At 41.1% G+C, this 22,900-nt stretch overlaps 1 protein-coding gene across 1 annotated transcript in view; it reads right to left on the bottom strand.

The window, feature by feature from the left end:
- The window catches only part of SMARCA5 (SWI/SNF related, matrix associated, actin dependent regulator of chromatin, subfamily a, member 5), a 48,193-nt gene that overhangs the window by 19,998 nt on the left and 5,295 nt on the right, over positions 1-22,900 (bottom strand). The window contains exons 3-11 of the mRNA XM_045019236.1: positions 20,861-21,027; positions 19,859-19,959; positions 18,165-18,265; positions 14,153-14,332; positions 7,165-7,320; positions 6,942-7,073; positions 4,939-5,007; positions 2,845-2,954; positions 2,290-2,516 (exon numbers count right to left, since the gene is read on the bottom strand). Of these exons, the coding sequence (XP_044875171.1) occupies positions 2,290-2,516; positions 2,845-2,954; positions 4,939-5,007; positions 6,942-7,073; positions 7,165-7,320; positions 14,153-14,332; positions 18,165-18,265; positions 19,859-19,959; positions 20,861-21,027 (1,243 nt within the window). The remainder of the gene's footprint in view (positions 1-2,289; positions 2,517-2,844; positions 2,955-4,938; positions 5,008-6,941; positions 7,074-7,164; positions 7,321-14,152; positions 14,333-18,164; positions 18,266-19,858; positions 19,960-20,860; positions 21,028-22,900) is intronic.

Genomic DNA, 22,900 nt, shown 5'->3' with positions numbered 1-22,900 from the left:
GGAGTCACTGGGCGCCAGACTCAATGGTGTCCCCCCCCCAGGGAACCAAAGTCAACGGTGCCGACACTTGACCCTTGGGTGCAGAGTCCTCCTTCCCAGGACGCACTGCTGATGCACCCGGAGGCTCAGAAACTTCGACCTTGGTGAGCGGCCTCTGTCACTTTCCTTCCACTTGTGTGGTACTGGCGAGTGGGAATGGTGCCGGACAGTCCACCGTGCTGGAGAACGGTGCCTTAGTGTGCACCAAGACCAGAGTGCTGCACAACGATTTGCTCAGAGGTGGGTTGAGGATGGAGAGCAGACTCCATCAAAAGCTGTTTGAGATGGAAGTCACGCTCTTTTTTCGTCCTGGGTAGAAAGGACCTGCAGATTTTGCACCTGTCTGTTTGGTGCTTACTGCACGTCCAACACAGTTGAAACACTTGGCCCCAAGGGAAGGAAATGCGTAAGGTGGAACCCTAGTCCCTAACCAAAAGTATAACTCTAAACTACGCTAAACTAAGAACCGAAACCTATGCTAAAACTATAGCTCTAACTAACAAGCTAAGGGAAGCACTTGTGAGGCAAGTGAACGCTGTTCCAATGACCGTCACAGGCAGTAAGAAGGAACTGAAGGGGCGGGGCACGGGGGTCAGGTCGGCAGGACTATATATTGAGCACCATAAAGGCACCACTCCAAGGGGCTCCACAGCTGACCCAACAGGTGCTGCTAAGGGAAAAAAAACTTTCCGACGATCGTGCACGCCACACATGTACACCTGATTGGAATTGATGTGAACAAGCACTGGACGAAGAACCTCATTTAATATGGAACTTTTAGATGAATAGCAGAAATACATATATAATGCTGACCTGCGAAAGTCAAATATTTCTATTCAATATTTTACTCAATGACTAATCATAACATTATAGACATATCAATATTCTTTACAAATTCTTCTTCCTTAGTGTGAAAATGATATTGTTCCTTTACTGCAAGTTGTATACAAGGACAACTGAAGACACAAAGGCACACACCAAATAAGGATTTCAATAGAAACCACCACCAATTCACCTTTTCATTAAAAAAGTAATTAAAATCAAGCCATTCCCCCCATACCCTTGTGCAAATACTGGAAAATTAAAATTTAAAATGAAGTGAGCAATTTGGGATATTAAAGCATTTAACAAGTATGATGATTTAAACACATTTTTTAAATAAATCATTTAAAAGGCAAGCACCCAGTTGACTGACTTACCAAGACCAGCATTCAAGAAGGTGTTCTACTGCAACACAACTGCAAACTCCCTAGCCTGTTTATGGTGTTCATAAATGGCAAAAAAAATTGCCATTATTTCTTTCACATTCAGAAAGTCATGACACTTACCCATTACACTGGATAAGTACCTAAAGGCAACTGTCACATGACAGCTGAAACTGACACAGCATATAGCAACAAGCCTCATAAGCAAAAATGCCAACACTATAATTTTGATTTGTTAACTCCTCTCTCAGGTCTTATAATGGCATCCATCACTATAGTTCTGAATATCTCCCAAGGGATAAAGCAGAAATACAGGCCAATGGGCTACGCCTAGGTTTACTTTGTATTGCCTATGGCTGTTCTTTCTTTTTTAAGGTCTTCCCTTGCTCCTAAGTTTTCTACTGTCTCCTCCTTTACTGTGCTTAGGTCTGTCTGTAATAACACTAACTGAATTAGTAAGTTTTACACTTTGTTCTGAAGGAAGTAATATTTGCGGTGAATCTGATCTCCTGCGGTAATGAATTCCAGAGCCTTTCCCCTGTTGCCAAGAAAGCATAGTTTCCTCACTTTCACAGGCTTCCTCTTAAGCTGAGTTTCATATGTCCTGAGGAATGTTGCCATTAAGGGAGACTGACATGCTCCAAGGTACCTTGGAACAATTCCATAGAGGGCCTTGAAGGTTAACACCAAGGTTTTGAATATGATCTGGTATCTTATAGAGAGCCAGTATAGTTAGCAGCACTCCACAGTTATGTGCATTTGACAGCTGTTGCTGAAAAAACAGGTTACTACATTCGGGACCAAATGAAGCTTCAGTGGCCCCCACTTAGCTAAAGAACAGATTTCAAAAGTCCTGATCCAGATCCATAAAACCTTTAATGGATTGTGATCCAATTACCTACAAGGCCACCCCAGCCTCCACTACCTCTATGATCTACAGAGAAAATACATCTGGAGATTAAATTCCATCTGTTAAAATCAAGTGAATCACACAAGCAATCAGACAAATGATTCAAACAAATCAGGAAAGAAATATGAGTCATACCTTGTTCTTTCAACTTTGGTAGCAATTTGTCCAATACCACCATTTTGCCACTGTTGGTAACCAAATGCATATCTGTTGTGTAAGGTGGACCAGGTTCTGCTCCATCAAAGAGGTAAGGATGATTGCAACATTTTCGCAATTGCATCAGGATGTTCAACAGTCTCATTTTGTCCAGCTTCCCAGCAGAGTTCAATATATCTATATCCTTCATTAAGATTCGTGTATACCTAAATTGAAAGTGATACTTCAATTATGTAAAGGCCTGCTTTTATTGTACAAGTTATAAAGTAAGAACTCAAAAGCAGACCCTCCCACATTCCATAAGAAAAGCTCACTGATGATTGCATAAATAGCAACGTAGCCATTAGGTAAAGCTATCGCAAGGAAACATATATTGAATTCCTTCCAGCTGGTTGCATCATAAGCAATTAAATCAGGTTCTGCACAATATAACAGCATTTTTCTGCAGAAGTTGTAGTTTAATTAGTTCAGTTGTAAGCAGCAGATTTCTAGTCAGCTTTAACAGTAGTACAGACAAGTGCCTGAATTACTTACCATTCTCTTTGCATTTTGCTTAGACCCACATAAATTTTAACTTCCTTCTTTGGAGGCAAACTCTTTTCTACATCAGCTTTAATACGGCGAAGGAGGAATGGCCTTAGCACCTGGAGAAGATTAAATGTTTAGGCTGAGTTTCAAATAAAGCAAGAAATTGAAGTCTTTCATGTTTCTTATTTCCTAGACAAGCAAGAGCTATCAATAAAATAGAGAAGATTCACTGAAAACTAATCCACTGGTATTTTAAAGCCATGTTTCATTGTTCCTCCTAGAGTTTCAAACTCCAGACCATAACTGGGTCCTCTGGAAAAATGATTAACACATACACAGCTATCTTCCAGAGGAACACATTTGAGTTTCTTCTGAAGAATTCAAACCAGACCATCTTGAAGAGACACAAGGGGAAAAGGAAGAAGTACTAGCATGGCTAGTACCAGTATTGCTATGGTCCAAATGCCTGCCCTCTGTTTTTGTTTTCAAGCATGGCAAGCAGTTACAGATAACCAAGCTGCATGAGGATGCCCCAAAAATCAAAGTGGCATCACCGATACGAAAAGCTGCTGGAGATAGGCAAAAATGAGCATGGTCATCAAGCCATAACTCTCTAAGAGATGATCTCACAAGAATTTTGCTTTGCCCCCCACCACTCCCACTGAGTGGTATGAGTTATCTGTGCCAGACAAGATGAGTAGGAGCACACCTTACACTTCAGAATTTTCTTCAAATTTTAGTGTTTCTGGTACTTTCAATGTATACGATTCAAGTTGGAAAAAGATTTAGATTCATCAGTTTCAGTTTCTTTATGGTCAGTTTCATATTTTGTTTTCTCATACACTTACATTACAACTCAAAATGGGTGAAAATTTTTTTTGTCAAAACTGTTTTGACAGAAAATTGAATTTCCAATTAAATAAAATGTTTCACAAGTGTCTGTTTTCCACAGAAAATTGCTTGCTTGCCAAAAATAAAATACTTCAATTCAGATATGCCCCCATAGTGCCTCATATTACCTATAATTTGGTTGTCTAATGTCCCCATTCTCCTCTAAAGGCTGAGCTCCCTAGCTGGAGGTCATGTCCCACGCTGCACTGCAGCCATGGGACATCATAATGCATCGCCTACCCTCATCAAAAGGGGAGACTGATGCACCATGGGAGAGTTAGTAAGAACAGAGAGCCAGGCCTATAGAGGAGAACAGGATCATAAGAATATGGGAGTAAGAATATGGGAGTTGTGCTTTGAACATATAAAATGCTAAGGACCTGATTTTTCAGAATCATAGGGATCTCAAATTGTGCACCCAGAATTACCGGACACTTGACTTTAATCTCTCTGTGCCTTAGTGCCTCATCTGCAAAATGTGGCTAATACTCCCTCATCTCACAGGGATGTTGTGAAAATACATTTACCATATTTATGAAGCACTCATATACTATAGAGAAAAGTGCCATACAAAAGCCAGAGGAAAGTAATACATTCTGTCTTCAGAACAGGGGTTTAAGACTGCTCCGTAAATAAGGCATGGGGCCACATATCTGAACAGTTACAAGGCAACAAACTATTAAATAGCTGCTCAAATTAGCACCATCCATCCTGTACACAGAATGAGGCAGGGATCCCATGGGAAAAAACAGTATGTGATCTTCTAACTAAAGACCGTATCACAATGCATATGCACAAGGGAACTAAATTAAAGTTGTACAGACAACCTTAATTCAAGCATTTCCTAATATGAATGCTTGACTTTGCAACCTTAATAATATTCTTTTAACATAGGGGAGAGGAGGTTGAACACACACACACAATACCTGTTTATATTGGAATTTGCATACCTTTTTCAAAACCTAAGATCTGGGCTTAAAGCTATTCAACCAGGCCTATTTAAGAATTATATACAGCCTTTGCATCACTGAAGTCAGGATGCAATTATTCTGCAAAATAGTCTGAAAGTATAGTATACTTTTTGGAATAAGAGTATTTGCCTTAATGTTCTATGAGCAAAGACATCAGAAAAATCTTTGGAACAACAGGACTGGCTAATACTCATTCAACATTATATGAACATGACACATACAAAAAAAAACCACTTACCATGTGGAGACGTTCCACCAGCTTTTGATCTCCAAGACAGTTATTTGTATCAAACCATGAATCGAAGTCCTATATTAATAAAATGTTTTAAATATAGAAATCACTTTATTACACCAAGAAAGTTAATCTACTGCAATAATAAAGAAAGTAGCTCACCACATGACCGTTACAAATTCTATTTAAATTTCATCATGTAAGTATATTGATATGTAATCAGCTTACTATTATAAGCACATTTATACTAGGTACGACTGAATCCCCCCTAAGAGGTTGTACAGTTTTAATTATGTCAGTATCTAGTCAGATATGGTTATAGCAGTACAAAAACTGTATACCGGTAAATCACCCTTAAGTTACAATGCTGATTTTGTGACACTATACTCATTTCCATGTCCTGTCCAAAAAACAGGATGACTTCAAAACAGAAGCTGATATAGGAGGCAGACAGTTTGTTCAAAAATCAAATAAGAGAAAAATACAGAAAGCAAACAGTCAGGCAAGCTACTTTTGGAATCAAAGTGTTGTTTCTAGTTTGCACCAATATGAAGGTCATTTTTTCTTATGGTCATTATGGAAGATCTTGGTACACTCCGAACATTTAATGTACCCACTCTTTTCTGCTGAAGAGAGCCACCACAGGCAGATCTTCTATAGTAAGAATATCACTACCAGCTCTGGGCTGGATGCCACTGAGCATTTGATGGATGGAAAAGGTGGGGAGCTATGCCTGCTACCTGAATACATTAAGAACATAAGAAAGGCCGTACCGGGTCAGACCAAAGGTCCATCTAGCCCAGTATCTGTCTACCGACAGTGGCCAATGCCAGGTGCCCCTGAGGGAGTGAACCTAACAGGCAATGATCAAGTGATCTCTCTCCTGCCATCCATCTCCATCCTCTGACGAACAGAGGCTAGGGACACCATTCTTACCCATCCTGGCTAATAGCCATTTATGGACTTAGCCACCATTGCAAAGCTTCTTCTCCCAGAGGGGCTAAAACCCCAATTCAGCAAGGTACTTAAGCATAAGCACATAACTAAGCTTAAGCATAAGCACATAACCTTAAGCAAAACAACCTTACTGAATCTGGACTTAAATGCACTGCCTTTGCAGCACCATCAGATGTGGGCACAAGGCACTCAAGCCTGATAGTGAGTGCACTACACAACTGCGTTGGCTTTCCCAACTCATACGGAATCAAAATCTTGCTAACTAAATTTCAAGATGTGAAGACAAAATAACAAAATGACTCTTAAAATTTGATCTGATAATAAAGTTAGTCATTTATGATACTACTCCTTTAAAAATCACCAGCATGAAATATAATATCAAATCACACTGAAACACCCATTGTGTGCGCTAAGTGGACAAGAATGTTTAACACAACTTACAGTGGACAATATACTGGATAAATTAATCTACATACAGATGCTCCCCGGGTTACGCAAGACCTGACTTATGCAAATTCGACCTTACGCAAAAAGTTCCAAAAGGCATAAATAAAATTTTCGAGCTGTGGAAAATAATGCATTGCATATGGAGGAATACAGCAGTAGCATCTCCTACAAGGGAAGGCTTTGCGCTCTCAGAGCCTCTCAGTCTCGTGTTATTTTGGTGATACTGTATTTCTGTTATTTCACCCTATTATTTCATTCAAATCATGCCTAGAAAGCGATAATCAAGTGATAGCAAGAATGCAGGACGAGTTCGTAAGCGAAAGAAGATTGATTTAGAACAGAAAATGTTGTAATTGTTTGTTTTTTATGCTTGCACAATATATGTTTCTGACTTACGTAAAATTTGGGTTACGCAAGGGTTTCCGGAACAGAACAATTGCGTAAGTCGGGGAGTGTCTGTACTACACCTTTCAACCACCACAAATGAATGGACTGTCAGTCACAACATAATTAACCAGGTCTATTAAAGTTATTTGTATTTCTCCTAAGTCAGTAGATTATTAAAAATTAAATGAACTCAGTTAAACTAAAATAAGAAACATTACATCAGCTGAGTTAAAGACATCTGGCAAAAGAAAGTTGAGAAGTGCCCAGAGTTCATGCAAATTGTTCTGAAGTGGAGTTCCAGTTAACAGCAGCCGATTTGTCGTCTTGAATTCCCTCACAATTTCTGACAACTGAAAGAGATCAAGACAATTATAACAACTGTATTATTGTAAAGATGCTGTAATTCATGCAAATGTCTACTGTGAGTAAATTCTAAATTACCTTTGATTTTTCATTTTTGATCCTGTGGGCTTCATCTATAACTAGATATCTCCAGTTAAATTTTTTGAACACAGATTTCTCTTTAATAAGCATTTCATACGATGTTACACAGACATCCCATTCTCCTGGCAGCAATACATCTCGGACAAAGGCAGCCTGGTTAGAAAGAGAAAAAAAAAAAACTTAATTCTTGAAGATTAACTACCATATCTCATAACTAAACAAATCGAATATATTCTGTCTAGTGTTCAAAACAAAATTTCCCCCTCACACTGCAAAATTAGGGTAAAAAATAAAAATTCATTGTAGCCTCAATGCGACAGATGTGCTTTCTAGTTTTAGGGATTTGCTAGACTGAACAAGTGCCAATATCTCATTTTTAAGTGGGGAAGAAAAGCGAGCTTCAGATATCAGTCTTTACCAGAAGAGTAGGCATAAAAAGTGTTTGAATGGATAAATAATAAAGGTTAAAAATTGTAAGGGAGCACTAACACTAGTAATTTTATAATATTTTCAATTGGATTAGAGCAATGGTCCCCAAACTGGGGGGCACAGAGGAATCAGCCCAACAATGGAGAATTCAAAAAGAAAGGTTATTTATGTGACTGTAACTGGACTTCAAGATGTGTGGTCCCTATCCTTTAATCCACCGCCAGTCCATATGCTCTTGAAACCAGCGTACATTAATCCATGCCTGGACCCCTCTCCTCCTCATGCTCTGAACCAAGGCCATGGTGGAGGAAGCACAGACCAACTGCCTCTTTAGTACCTTTTGACCACAAAATAACCCTAGGATATGGTACCAAAGAACAGGGGAAGAAGGGCGGGTAGCGGAATACAGATAGGGACCACACATCTTAAAGAACTCCAGTTTAAGGTATGTAACCTTTCATCTTCGAGTGATAGTCCTGATCTGTATTCCACTGTGGGTGAGTCAACAAGTAGTATTCATTGAGTAGCAGGGTACAAGGACCCATGCTGTACCACTGAATGGAGGACTGCTCTGCCAAATGATGCATTAGCTGTAGAAGCTTGCACGGGGTGCATAACATTTTGTGAATACAGCCCCATGTTGCTGCTTTACAGATTTTCAGGAGAGGGATTTCTCAAACTGAGGCTACTGATGCAGCCTGAGCTTTAGGTGTGTGGGCCCTCACGGGAGGAATTGCTGTTAACTCATAACAGAGCAACATGCAACCTGAAATTCAAATCGGACAGTCTCTGGGATGAGACAGCTTCACATTCTGCACAGGATACAAATAATCTAGAGGATTTCCTAAAGGATTTAGTCCTTTGCAGATAGAATGTCAACGCTCAACTGACATCCAGAGAGCAAAACTTCCTATCCTCACTGGTGGCATACAGCTTTGGGAAGAAGACAGGTAAATGAAGGATGAATTTCGGGTGTAATCTCAGAGAGACACTGTCCTTATGGAAAGCTGTGTAAAACAGATTAGCCATAAGGGCTCCCAGCTCACCTACTCTTCCGGCTGAAGTGATAGCCGCCACAAATCAATAGGTGAGCTAAGGAACATACGTCTAAGGGTTCAAACGGAATCTTCATTAATGCTGATAGGACTAGATTGAGGTCTCAAGTTGGGGTAGGTTTCAGTATCAGGGGAAAGGTTCTAACAATGTACCTGTCACAGGATGGGTAAGGATAGAGTGGTTGTCAACCAAAGGGAACAGGTGCGGATACCTGCTATGTGCACCCAGAGATAGCGAAGAGAAAGACCTGAAGTCTTTAAGAACAGGAGATATTTTCAGATGACAGGAATGTTGGAATCTTCTGGTGTTACCTGACAGTATTGACCAGAGAGAAAATTGTTTCTACTTTGAGATGTAGCACATTCCTGTTGACACCTTCCTATTATTAATGATATGCTTTTCTGAGCATGTCCTTTCTAGGTTTGTTGCCCATCCAAATACCAGGCTGTTCGGTGAAGGAAAGCTGGACTGGGATACCTTTGTGCTGGGTCAATAGGTCCAGGAACAGCTGGATACAGATGCATGGATATGCTGACATTTGGAATGTCAGGAAACCAGAATTGTCCAGGCCATATGGGAGCAATAAGCATCACCAAGGCTCCCTCCTGCTTGATCTTTCTGCAGGCCCAGGGTAAGAGTGGAAGAGGTGTGAAGGCGTATGTTAGTCGTCCCAATGATGGTACTAGAAAAGAGTCTCCTCAGGAGCCCTGACCTTGAGTCCCCCAGAACACTAGATTGGGCATTTCTTGTTCTCCTGACATACAGAGAGGTTCCAAGATAGCAGCCCCCACTGTTGAAATACGTTATGAACCACTGAATTCATGGTCCCTGGAGAAGTGCCTGTTGAGGTTATCTGCCAACTTGTGTATCCCTGAAAGGTGCGCTGCGAAGAACAAATACATCAGCTCCAAAGAGTGACTTCTTCTATATAAAGAAGGGGGGGACCTTACTCCTTATTTACTGATGCAGAACACTTGTCATTTCAGACATGACTTGGACATGCAGGGTTAGAATAAATGGTATGAAGCATTTGCAGGCCTCATGGACTACTCATAGCTCCAGAAGATTTCTGTGTAATTGAAATTTGGTGGGAGGGGGTCCATATACTTTGTGCTACATATTCATCCTGATGGGCTTCCCATCCTTCGTAAGGAAGTATCTGTGATCAGTCTCTCTGTAGGTGGAGGAGGGACAAAGGGGACCACGTACACACACTGCCTCCTTGTTCTCCCACCAAAAGAGGGAAGCTTGTACTCTGTGGGGTAGCAAGACTAATTTGTCCAAACTATTTACTCAGTATGTAGACTATCTGCATCCAACCCTGCAAACATCAAAGGCAAAGTCTTGTGAAGGGTGTCAAGTACATGAAGCCATATGACCTAAAAGGAGGAGGCAGGCACGAACAGACATCTGTGGGTGCAGCTGAAGTGGAATGATGAGATTCTTTATGGACTGGAATCTGTCCTGAAGTAGGTAAGCTTGGCACTAATACAGTCCAGGGTTGCCCCGACAAAGTCTACAGTCCTTGGGGGAACTAAAATGCACTTTTCTACATTTGCTCAAGGTCCCAATGAGTGCAAGAGTCCGAGTAGGGAGCTGTTTGGTATCTGCACCTCTTGAGATTTTCCCATTAGTAACCAGTCATTGAGGTAGGGGAAACTGATGAGCCCAGGCAGCCGAAGTGGGCTGCTTGTATCACCTTTGTGAACATCCACAGCACTGTTGCATGACTGAACAGGAGCACTCTGGATTGATAGTGGTCCTGACCTACAGTGAACCTCCAGAATCTTGTGTGTGCAGGATGGGTGTCTATGTAGAAGTAGCATCCTTCAAATTGAGAGCTGCAAACCAATCACCCTTGTTCAATGAGGAAATTAAAGAGGACAGGGTGACCACTATGCACTTTAATCACAGGATGAAAATGCTCAGCTGTCTGAAATCCAAGTTGGGTCTCCATCCTCCTTTCTTTTTGGAGATGAGGAAGTATTTCAAGTAACATCCCTTTCTTCTGTGCTGAGCAAGTATCGGTTCCTTCACTCCCAGGTGGAACAGAGTCTATTTCTTGACTAAGCATTCTCTTGACTAAGTATCAGGGGTCCCCGAAAAGGAAAGGAGCTTTTTGGGTGGGTTACAGGGATTGGGCCATAGCTCCTGAAGCTCTCATCAGAAATGCTTTCTAGTGTGAGGCTGGAGTTTGAAAGAGAGCAAAGGGGAGATATTTTTGCTATGCTGTACTCTATGTTGCTTCTTGGGTGGCTCGTAACGTGTTTGATGATAAAAAGAGTTGAAGGGCTGGTCAGTGCTTGTATGGTTCAATCTGTGGTGTTTGCTTCATGGGGTTGGAGTGTAGATACCAAGAGAGCAGAGGGTTGCCCTGGAGTCCTTCAGTCAATGTTCTGACACATCTACCTTTTCATTGAACAAACTGTTTTCCCCAAAAGGACAGATCCTTCACTATGGATTGGACTTTGGGAAATCCAGAGGATTGAAGCCACAACTCCTAATGCATGACTATCATCACCATCGAGCAGAAGGCTGTATCCAAAGCAGAAGAGGCCTGGAGAGACTCCCTTACGAGCAATTTGCCCTCCTTGATGAACACTTTGAACCACAATCTCTCCTCCTGCGGGTGTTTGTCAGCAAACCCACAAACTTAGTATATAATTAATAAAATCATACTTTGACATTAATGCTGTCATTAGTGATAGGTTTTACTTCAACCAACTTGGAGTTCCACACAGCAAACTTTCTCCAGAAAAGGTCTAAGCTTCCTCATGGGAAGGAGCAGATCTGGTCTGATGTTGTCAGTCATTTTCAGCTGCAGCCTGAATTACTAATGAACTTGGAGCAGGATGCGTGAATATAAATTCTGCTTCATTAGCTGGTACAATGGAACATTTTCTGTTCTTTTCTGAGCAGCTGTGCTAGATAATCTTGGAACCACCAAGACTGCCTCATTAATGGGACGTACCACCTTGCTAAATCCAGCACTTTGAGGAAAATCCTGCACTTCCTTGAGTGTACTTGCAATCCTCAACAGGTCTTGAAACTGCCTTTAGTCATCAGGAAGTGAAGGTGGGGCTGGTGCAACCACCCTGTCTGGAGATAATCTCATCAGATCTGGTTCTTCTTCCTCCTCCATTAGTTCCTGAGGAGGTTCTGAAAGTTCTCTAAGGTGAGGGTTATCTGGATTCTTGATGGGACTGCAGACTCAGAATATTGCATATGTGGGTCCCATGGGCCCAAATAATGCCAGTGCAGGCAGTTAGAATGAAACTGAGGTGGTCCCCATGGAGTACGGTACAATTGGTCTGAAGGTGGATAATCTCTCCTATGAAATCGGGCCAGCACCCAAGAGACTCCCTTTTCTCGATGGGAGAGGACATCATCTCCTGCTAACACCTGACTTGTTAGAGGAGGCAGCTTCAGACACCCTGGGTGGTGCAGTCAGTACCAGGAACCTTGTTATGTTTCAGCTGATAGAAGGAATAGGTAAATGACTCCCCTTTCTTGTACCTTCCCCCATGCTATCGGTCCAGGTCCAGGGAATCTCTCTAGTCAGGATTGGTTTTAACAGGCTTGGGGACTTTGGGTCTGAGAAGACAGTAATGTCCTCAGGGCAGTGTATCCATCTCCAAACGCAAGGGGGCGAAGTGGACTCTTTTCTTTTTGCAGCACAGCAGTGTTGAACTTGTCACTGTCTTTGGTACCAACAACTCACAATGGTGCGACGGCACAACAAGTGCAGATAGCATCTGCTTCCATTACCCTCACTGGTACCAGGGACAATTCCACTCCTGCATTAACATCAGTTTCTGGGCACTCTTGCTCTTTGGAGCCAAGAGACCAGTACCATGCTCTGAACTTGACATTCCTATATCAGGAAGCAGAGTCTCACACAGCTTAGAAGGTACCAGAAAAGAGATTCTCTTCTTGGATGAGGACCTGGAGGGGGATTTTTTTCTTGCTTCTTGTGAGAATGTTTCCTATCCTCCTCATGCCCTCATTTGGAGTCCTTGGTTCTTCCCCTATCGGCCACGGAGCCAGCGATCACCGTGCTACAAAGGGAACTTCTCAGTGGTTCTGCCCAATGTACAGTGGGCTTTGACAGGCCAGCAGCAGATTGAAGGCCTCAGAGCATGATCTATAAGGAATCTCAGAATCCTCTCATAAGCTTGACAGGTTTGGCTTGGGAAAGATCAACTAACAGTGCACTTTGAGCTACCTCAAGGCAGTACAGGCACTTGGGGTGGGTGTCAATGACCAGAAAGGCCTGGGGTTGGCAAAAGCTGTTCTTGAATCCTGGGACCTTGGTCATATTAGTCTCCCCGTTGGGGTTCAGGTAGGGGGAGACTGACAGTCCAATGAAGTCTGAGAATCAAGCTAGGTATCTCCTTTGCATATCACCACATCTACTAAAAATGCTGCAAGCCAAATTACTCTCTCAGTGACACTTTTGCAACCACATTCTCTTTAATGGCTTTGCACAAGTATAACTGACTAGAATTTAGTAAGCAGTTCTGTTGATGCCTGGTAATATTCTCTCTCTGCACTCTCCAACTCATGTTCTCAAGTGTATTTGCTCTGCACTGAGAGCGGAACAAAGCAAATCCCTGGTTTTGTCACTTGAGTAAGATGACAGCTTGAACACAATGTTTATCTAGATTAGGAAAAAGAGGACGACAACATTACATTGGGACTAGATAACAATTTTTCCCTAATCTAGCGAAAACCCACAGGGAAGTGATCTGTTGAGTAGGGAGAGAGGTGTCACTATTAGAGCAAAATCTCACTTTACAAGGGGACACAATTAGATTTTATTTTGGGAAAAGAGTTGTATGGAGAGAGATTCCATGCTCAGAAAATTTATAGCCACCGTTACAAGTAATACCAAAGATTCCTATAACAGAGGAACTAGAGAATGAACTATTTCTCTTTTCTAGTTAATTTCGTACATTTTGCACTTTGTATAATTAGTTTCATTCCACCCTCAAAAATAAAGAGATCAGTTTCCACTGGTTTATATGGTGGATCTCCATAACACAAAAAGGAGAAAATTAATTTAAAAGCAGGAAATTTTGACTGTAAAGTGACAAAAATCAGCAGGTAAGCCTCAGAAGCAGAGAGTGCTTGAAATTACTTCTCTTTTTTTAAGTTGATTACATTTCAAATAGCATCCATTTTAGGTCTTATATTGACCAATAAAAGTCCAAGTTACTGAATAGATTTGTATACTTTTATATATTCATGTGTCAATTTTTGTTTTCTTGCAAAAAAAAAAAAAGGGTATCATCTAGTATCCAATACAGAGCACTTCTGAGCCTAAGCTGAAAATTCTGTGGCATCTACTTCTGGAACCATTAGTCTGCCTCCTGAACAATCTTGTTGATTAGAAAACATAACAAGGTGGCAAGTTTATAGGTTGGGTCCACCATATATGAACACTTTGGGGCAGGGGAGAAGAAAAATATGAATATGCAATAGAGTGTCTCATACTTACTCTTTGGTCTTTGTCACCTATCAAACAAACTGCTCGAAGTGTTGGTACCCATCTCTTGAACTCATTCATCCAGTTGTGTAAAGTGGATTTGGGAACTAATACCATGTGAGGGCCAGGAATATTTCTGTAGTGTTTCATGTACCCAAGAAGAGAAATCGTTTGCAGTGTCTTTCCAAGACCCTGTTAAGAGGTTAAAATTTATTTCTATTATTAATGGGGAAAGGTTCTCTCAAAAAAAGTCCTTAGCAACTCAGTAGTAAACTTTAAAAAGGCAGGTGAAAACAAAACTAGCAAAAATAAGAAATCCCAACAAACAGAGATCCCCAAGATATATTGAACTGATAGAAAACTACTTTATTTTTAAAGCAAGCAGTGAAATAAATTAGTTGCTTTTTAAAAAAAGTTTTAAGAACTAGTAAGTCTAGCGTGACTTGCTAAAGAAGTACAGAAAAATAGCCTGCAGCATAAAATGAATGAAGGGTCTCTGCAATTTATGGTAGCAAACAGCATTTGAAACCTGAGAGTTACTGGCTTGTAGAAAACACTAGGAACATTATAGCAGATGCTTGTTAGTAGCAACGTATCTGCACGCCTTTGCAGTGTTGCTCCTAAGCAGCTGTTGCTGTTATGGGGAGTGTCATCTGACCAAACACATATGAAGAGTTAAGGGTGTTTTGGAAGGAGTGGGGTAGACATTGTGGGGATGTGATATCGGGGAACCCCAAGTTTGAGAGAAATGGGGCAGGGGAACCCCCAGTCAGCAAAATGGCTGACCAAGCCCAGCTGCTGGTGACAGGCTGAGGATGCTCCTACAGGCAGCTTTACGCTCCACCCTGGAGAGGGCACTGTTCACAGCCTGCAATGAGGAGGGAAGGGGACAGGTCAGCGACATCCCACGGCAAAACAGCACACCCATACCTCACCATCAGCAAAGATGGAGGAGGGACAGCTCAATGCACACAAAGGTGGTCCCCGATACTCCCCACTGCAAAATAGCAACATATTTCCCCCACACACACACAAAAACACACAAGACAGATGCTAAGGAAGGGAGGAGGAAACATTCCAGTTGTGCCTCTACTGCTCCCCATAGCCCTGTCCCACCCGCCCCCAAATCCGTCTCTTCCAGACCCTCCACAAAACTCCCCCCCCCCACCCCCACACATGCTCTCCATGCAGGCACTGTCAGGCAGGGCAAATGGATGGAGCTGCGTTGAAGGGCCGGGGTCAGGAGGGGAGTTGAAAAATGCAGTTTAGGAGGGGCAATGCCCCTAAATACCCCCCCCCCCAATTTCTGCCCCCGGATGTGAAATCAGTGTCACAAATGTTGCAGCTAAGTGGTGCCTTTGTTGCTGTTACCAAGTGGACAATTCATAGTCGGAAAAATGTTCCCAGGGGAAATGTTACTCATAAGCAGCAAGTGCTCTTACAAGTTGTTGCTGCAAACAAGTGTCTACTTTATTTGGACAAAAAAAAAAAAGCATATCAGTAATCCATTACGATATTAAAACATGAAAAAATAAAACTTGTAAAGATTCAAGTTGTTTTGGCTACTAATGTGGGACTACATTCTCAAATACATTAACGATGTCTTCAAATTTGGGTTCATAACGTCAGGAACCTAAGTCCACAGCATTCAGGAACCTATATAAAGTGGCCTGATTTTCAAAGGTAATGAGCACCTGTAGATCCCCTGGACTTCAAATTGAGTTGGGGGTACTCGGCTCCACCAAGACCCAGGCCATTTATTTAGATGCCTCTAAATATGGATTCAGGGCCCATGAAGAACCCTGCACATTTTGACTTGAAGTACTTCAAATTCCTGTTGAATGTATTCTATCCTTAACAGAAATACTAAATTTACACAAGTTTATATAATTAGATGCAAATAATTCTATTTTAATAGTTGCAGCTTGAGCCTAAATGGGCTGACAACACCTTTAGGTAGTAAATTTAAGTAGCTGAATTTCCTACAGAGAACAATCTAGCAAATTTTTGGATAAAGTAGCTGTAGACTTCCACACCAGTTGCTCATAGTCATCTTGTGTCCCATTAATGATGTACATTAAAATACTGTAGCAAGTGTTGTAGAGAAAGCTATAAAGTAAACATATTTGCAAATGAAATGCTAATTTTAAGAAAAAATGTTCTGCTTTCTTCCTCTTCTGATCCACCCATGCCCCATTTATTTTTAAAAAGCTTTTGAAATAATTAGGTTTGATCATGATCAAATATTCCATGCCCTGATGTAGGCAGCAGCTTATCTTTTTGACGGTATCATGGTGCCATTCTTTCATTTGTTAGAACTTCAGTTAATTATGTTTCACGTTTCCGAGTTATAAAAAAAACAAGTTACTTAAGTGAATTATTTTAATTAGGCATATGTATCTACGGCTAAACCTATTGGAGACCAGAAAGTCTTACTCTTTATTGTCACTGTTTCTGACATAATACATTGGTGCTTTAAAATATTTGACCATTTTTCACCAATATCTGACTTGTCAAGTGACTATTTTGGACCAGTCAAATGCCCAATCCTAGAAATAATTAAAAATACACATACTTTCAAAGTCAAGATACAGGAATCAAATCAGAAGACATTTGGAAGAGGAGTTTTTTGTGTTTTGTTTTTTAAACAAAAAGTATATCTAACGCTGTGGCAAAAAAACCTACAAAATGAGCATCAAGAAAAATAAATGTGCGGGACAGGAAGCAACAACTGAGCACATTTCAGTTAGTATTTATCAAAGAGAGTAATTCAGAGTAACAAAAATAAACACCTAGAATGATATTCTAGAAGATTAAATGTCACAAGATATTGATATTTAGCAAGCAAAGATGAATCACTAAAACTAAAACTCCAATCCAGTTTATAAGTAGTAAATGCTGTTTAATGATAAACAGAGGATAAAGTAAGATTTTTGCATTGTCAGTAAAAAATAAAAAGTTTAGCAGGAAATACTGAGGTCTGAAAATGCAGAGAAGAGGATTCAGATGATAAAGTTAATTGCTGCAGGAAATGATTATGACTGGATATCAGGAAAAATTATTTTATTTTAAAAATGATTATTTGTTTCCAGAACTCAACTCATGTTTCAGAAGAAATCAACATTCCCAGCTAGTGCAGAAGTAGTTTAGAAGAAAAAGATTAAAAGCAGAAGAGTTGCAAAGCTAAATAAAAATTAAGTTTTAACCGATACTCACCATCACCCAAAATCCAAATATTTGTAAGTTTAGAAGTTTTTCAGACATTCTAGATTATGGTAAACTTGCCTTATCTTTAATAAATGCTCCAGTTAGAATTGTAATTCTACCATTTGATATAGAAAAATCCTTGACCTTATCGAGCTAGACAGTGCAGCACAATGGGTAGCACCCTATGAAATGTCCTATTGTGCAGTTCCCACTAGCAGAAGTGCTAATCTAGAGGAAACAGGCATTTTTGTAATCAAGTCAGCTAATCCTACTCATAACACTAAGTGTCCCACAAATTGTTCTCTACAGCAATGATGACTGGAGAGGGAGTGGGGTTTTTTCCTCTCACTGTATTAGTTCAAAGGGGTCGGGGCCTGAGGAAAATGGCTTCCAACTGGTTCCCTGCAGATGCCATTCTTTTTACACCTTAAATGCTCCTTACCATGAGAACTTTCTGAATACCACTCAAAATAGCTGCAGCTTTAAAGTAATTTAAAGGGCAGTCTGTTCCATAAAACAAACTTTTTCTGAGTTTGCATTTCCTTGAGGCAGATAAGCACATAGAAGTGATTCCATTTCTCAAAGGAAGCTGTTCCATAGTTGACAACTGTTGAGGTAATGTCATGCATGTAGTTTTAACAAAAATGTTGTGTTATGAATTATCATTCAAAGTGTATCATAACACGTAACATCTTGCATTTTAGAATATAAACAGTTTCTTTAAAAAAAATTAACTAGATCTAAATTTGATTACACTTTGTGTCTTAATGTTCCTTCTCCCCACACAGCCCCAACAACAAAAATTAGCAGCACTTACCATTTCATCTGCCAGGATACCATTGATGCCATTCTCATACAAAGAGATGAGCCAGTTCAACCCTCGGACCTGATAATCACGCAGTTTACCCCATTTTACATCTAAAAGTGAGGACATGCAAAAACAGATTAAAAGATTTGTAAAAATAAATTTGAAGCCATCACAGCATTCCCTTATTGCTAACTGACACTATTTCTTATCTAAAAGGTAGGAGAATGTGACAGTAATACTTTCCAGAGAGCAATTAGGACATTACCAGCAGAGGCTGTGGCATTTCTTAATACAGGTCTCTGAGCCTGAAGAGTGATAGCATAAGGAGCATGTTTCTCTCAACATCACTAGATGTGCCAAAATTCTAATGTAATAATCTTAATTCAAATCTCAAACCCAAGATATAATCACCAAGCAATATCAGGTTAAAGTATATTATCTCTCCTCAAAATTTAAGATTAATCAATTAGATTAAATTGTACTGGAAGATATATTAGAATGGTGCTATATATGTAGTATGCATAACCTGAAAAATGAAACCCCACCAGTGGCAAGTACTGTACCAGTATGTGTCTTTCAGAGTAAAATCCCTCCAGCTGCTGCCCGGAATCTTTTGAATAGGAGTCAAACTACATTACAGTAAACTTCACAATGCTACCAAGGAAAGCTACTTGCAGGCAGCAATGTTGTTACTGGAAATATTCTGCTGAGGATGCAGGAACTACCCCCAGCGGCAGAGAAGCAAGTCCTGCATCTGCTGTTCATAGCAAAAGTTATTGGAATTACACAGTGCAAAAATTCGATACTGTAGCGCAGGTATCAGGTCTTCCCCATAAATTTTTTTTTTCTGCAGAATCAAAACTCATCTTAAAAAATTACATTTCCAGCCATATAGCAAGTTAAAGTTTAAACTGCCAGATTCAGGAATATCCAAAATCCAAACATTTGCAAATTTAAAGTTTTCCATAAATTCTAGATCAGTGGTTTTCAAACTGTGGGTCGAGACCCAGTACTGGTCTCAGAACGTAAGGTACTGGGTCACGGCGGCCCTGGTCAGCACCATCGACTGGGCTGTTAAAAGTTCCGTCGGCGGTGCTGCCTGGCTAAGGCAGGCTAGTTCCTACCTGTTCTGACACCGCACTGCGCCCCGCAAGTGACCAGCAGCAGGTGCGGTTCCTAGGTGGAGGGACCACAGGGCTCCATGCGCTGCCCCCACCCCAAGCAGTGGCTCCGCACTCCCACTGGTCAGGAGCTGAGAGGGTGGCCGGTGCCAGCGGGCGAGAGCCGCACGGAGCTGCTTGCGTACCTCCGCCTAGGATACAGATCTGCTGCTGGCTGCTTCCGGGGTGCAGCGTGGTCTGCAGTGCCAGGACAGGCAGGAAGGCTGCCTTGGCACCCCCGCTGCACCGCTGACTGGAAACCACCCGACGTAAGCCCACGCCCCAACCCTGCACCCAACCCCTTGCCCCAGCACTGAGCCCCCCACACACACACCCCTCATCCCCAGCTCCACTGGGTCACAGGCATCAACAATTTTCTTCAACTAGGTCTCCAGAAAAAAAAGTTTGAAAACCACTGTTCTAGATTATGGGGCTCTTGCAGGAAAGACATCCTACTCAGGAGTGCAAGAATATTCGAAATAGAAGAACTGTAGGGTCCACTGAGATTTTACCAAGAACAAAGAACGAAAGAGCAAACCTTACATGATGGAGAATCTTCAAATCGAGTGCACACGTTAGTTGCCTTGGAGCTTTCTGTCAATAGCTCCTCATCTTCTTCCTGTTCTGTTCTACGATGTCGATAGCTAACAAGATCAAAAGTAAAATATAAAACAAATTTCAAACTAGAATGAGAAGACACCAGACTGCTCCATAATAAAATCTTGATACCATTCTTGAAAAAGGTAAACAAGAGTGGTCTGAAGAAACTTGCAGACTGATTTCTTATAAATATTTGCAATATACTTTGTAAGACTATGCTGTGGATAATCAATGTTAAGCTCATCTACAGTTTTATGCCACTATGTTTATGTTGATTTGAGTATTTAATGCTGTGCTGACAGCTTGACTTCCAGCTGCATTTACGTGGATAGACGAAATATTCTCACTCCTTCTGTTACTACCAAGGCTCCAATATGAGGGTAGGGAGCAAAATGCTTGGAGGAGAGCAAAAACGTAAAGACTATAGGAAGGGTGCTAACATTAGCCTCTAAGAGGGAGGTTGTACTTTTAACAGGCAGATCCTAAGCTTCTGCAAAGCTTCCCAGAGGCAGCTGCTCTAGAGCTCTCTTTCAGGAGTTAGAAAAATATCTACATCTTTATAAACAGCAATAAAGGTAAAAACAAAATACATTTCTTTTTAGCATTTTGGTTCACCTATAAAATTCAGTACACATGGATTCCCCAAGAGACATTAAATTTATTCCTTCTCCTCTCCCCCCACCTTCTTTCTTCACCACCCCAAAAATTATTTGGATTCTGACCAAACTTCAATTTATAAACAGCAGTGGTTATTTTGTTGCAAAATGACTCTTCATTTTATAATGCTGTATATGTGTCTAAAAAACAAGGCCAAAACATCAGCAATTTTGAGAAAATAAAGCAAAATAACCTACAGCATCACTCATCTTTTAAAGGAAATTCCTAACCTGCAAAAAGATACACAAACGTCCTTCAAGCATAACTAGAATAAGAGGTATTACTTACTCGCCAACTGACAGCAGATTCTGTTTCTCATCCTTTTTTATTCGTGGACGTCCTGGTTTCATTTTCAAAGGTGAAGTTGGAGTCTTTTGAGCAGCAGGCTGAATGAAATGAGCAAACAGCTCAGTCTGCTTTAACAGATACTCAAATCTGTTTGCTCTGTCTGTTTGCTGTTGATATAATGAAAAACAAGTCACTTGAGCAAGTGAGACATTACAATATGCTCATATTATAAAAATGTAGAATCTAGAGTTACAGTGAATGCTTAGAATATTCAAATTTGAATGTATATTCTTTAAAATAGGTAGCTACAAAAATTAATGGCTGTGAAATGGATTTGATCCCATCAAACAAGAGCCCACCAAATATCCCAGAATAAGTCTAACAAGGTCACAGAGGACACCTGAATAAGACTGAAATCTAACTGAGACCAGGAATCTCCAGAATACAAATTGCTGTGTCCAAGACTGAAGAAACCCCTGTATATGAGAAATCCAGTTTATTATAGACTCATAGACTTTAAGGTCAGAAGGGACCATTATGATCATCTAATCTGACCTCCTGCACAAAGCAGGCCACAGAATCTCACCCATCCACTTCTATAACAAACCCCTAACCTATGTCTGAGTTATTGAAGTCTTCAAATTGTGACAGATAGATACGTTTCTTCATTTCTAATCCAAACTACTGTAAACTCTGGAATCTGGAACAGCATATCCTTATTCATTCACTGTTAATAGGATAACATTAAAGGACTATTTTCTCCAAAAGGCATGGCGTTCTTTTGGTAAAATGTATGTTTTTAAGAGCTCAATTGTGCCATTTAGGCACAAGACAGCATTAGTGGCTGTTTAAGATTGCACCACCTCTGGGGTTGCTCAGAGAAGAATTTATCCCTGGAATGTAGGGGGAGCAGGCCAGCTGCAACCGCTTTTTCAAGGGTGTAGTTGGTGAAGCACCAATAGGTTGAAGACAACCTTTTAGTAAGTGAACCAATGTAGAGTTGTCAGTGTGCAGACTCAAAGGTAACTGTTTTAGTGCAACTGCTGTCCATAACTTTGGCAGGAAACAGCAGTATTAAACTGACAAAAACCCTTAATTTTCAATGTTATTAATTCAGTATCATGTGGATAGCAATGAACTGAGAACATCCACTTCAGTTTCACTCTTCTGCAGCTTAGTAAAGCTATAAGCAGACACATGTACTTGAGTTATTAATAGGAAGGACGTAAAAAAGGAAGCTTTGACAGGAGAGTAGATAGTGTGGTGGATGGCCTCATTCCCTACATACTAACCAGAGCTTGACAGAAGATCATCCATTAACTTGTTATGAATGCTAGCAACATCCCCTTTTAAAGCAGCTAGTGACATTCTCTTTTAAAGGGGAGGAGAAAGAGGGGGCAGGTCTTCCCAGCAGTGTTGCCCATAGACCTCAGATCTTCTATATCAGGTTCTGATGTCTACTGCATTTTGCAAACCTTGGATTAAGTCACCAACCCAAGGTCACACTATGAAACAGAGAGGCAGGATTAGAACTCAGAATTTCCTGCCTTTCAGTCTAGTACTCTAGTCCACTAAATCATGCTACTTCAGAAGAATCTACCTACTTTGAAGCCTGCCCATCTCAAATCTATTTTGCCTGGTAATTAACACAACTTCAGAGAACTTTCAGCACCAACACAGAGCCTTCTGCTACATAGCTTTTTATCCTTCTTCCCTCACACTATGACTACCTTTCTTTTACTGTATAGGGCAGTGGTCCCCAAATTTTTTATGGCCACAGCCTCCTTACCCCTGTTGCCCCCTGCCTTCCTCCCCCCTATCAGGGGGCGGGGCTGGGGCAGGGAGCAAAGTTGCAGCCGGGGGAAAAGAGTGAAGCCACAGTCAGATGCCGAGGCCGCAGCAGAGCTGGGAGCGGGGCTGGGTGGCACTCCCTCCCCGCCCCCGTGCAGGCTGGTCCAGCCCTGCCCCTCCAGAGTTCCTCCACGCCACTCTAGGGGGGTGGCGCCCCACAGTTTGGGGACAACTGGTATAGGGCTATAG

Source organism: Mauremys mutica, chromosome 5 (genome assembly GCF_020497125.1).
Source record: "Mauremys mutica isolate MM-2020 ecotype Southern chromosome 5, ASM2049712v1, whole genome shotgun sequence".
NCBI classification, from domain to species: Eukaryota; Metazoa; Chordata; order Testudines; family Geoemydidae; genus Mauremys; species Mauremys mutica.
Note: the sequence above shows the minus strand (reverse complement) of the source record. Positions and strands in the feature narration are given on the sequence as shown.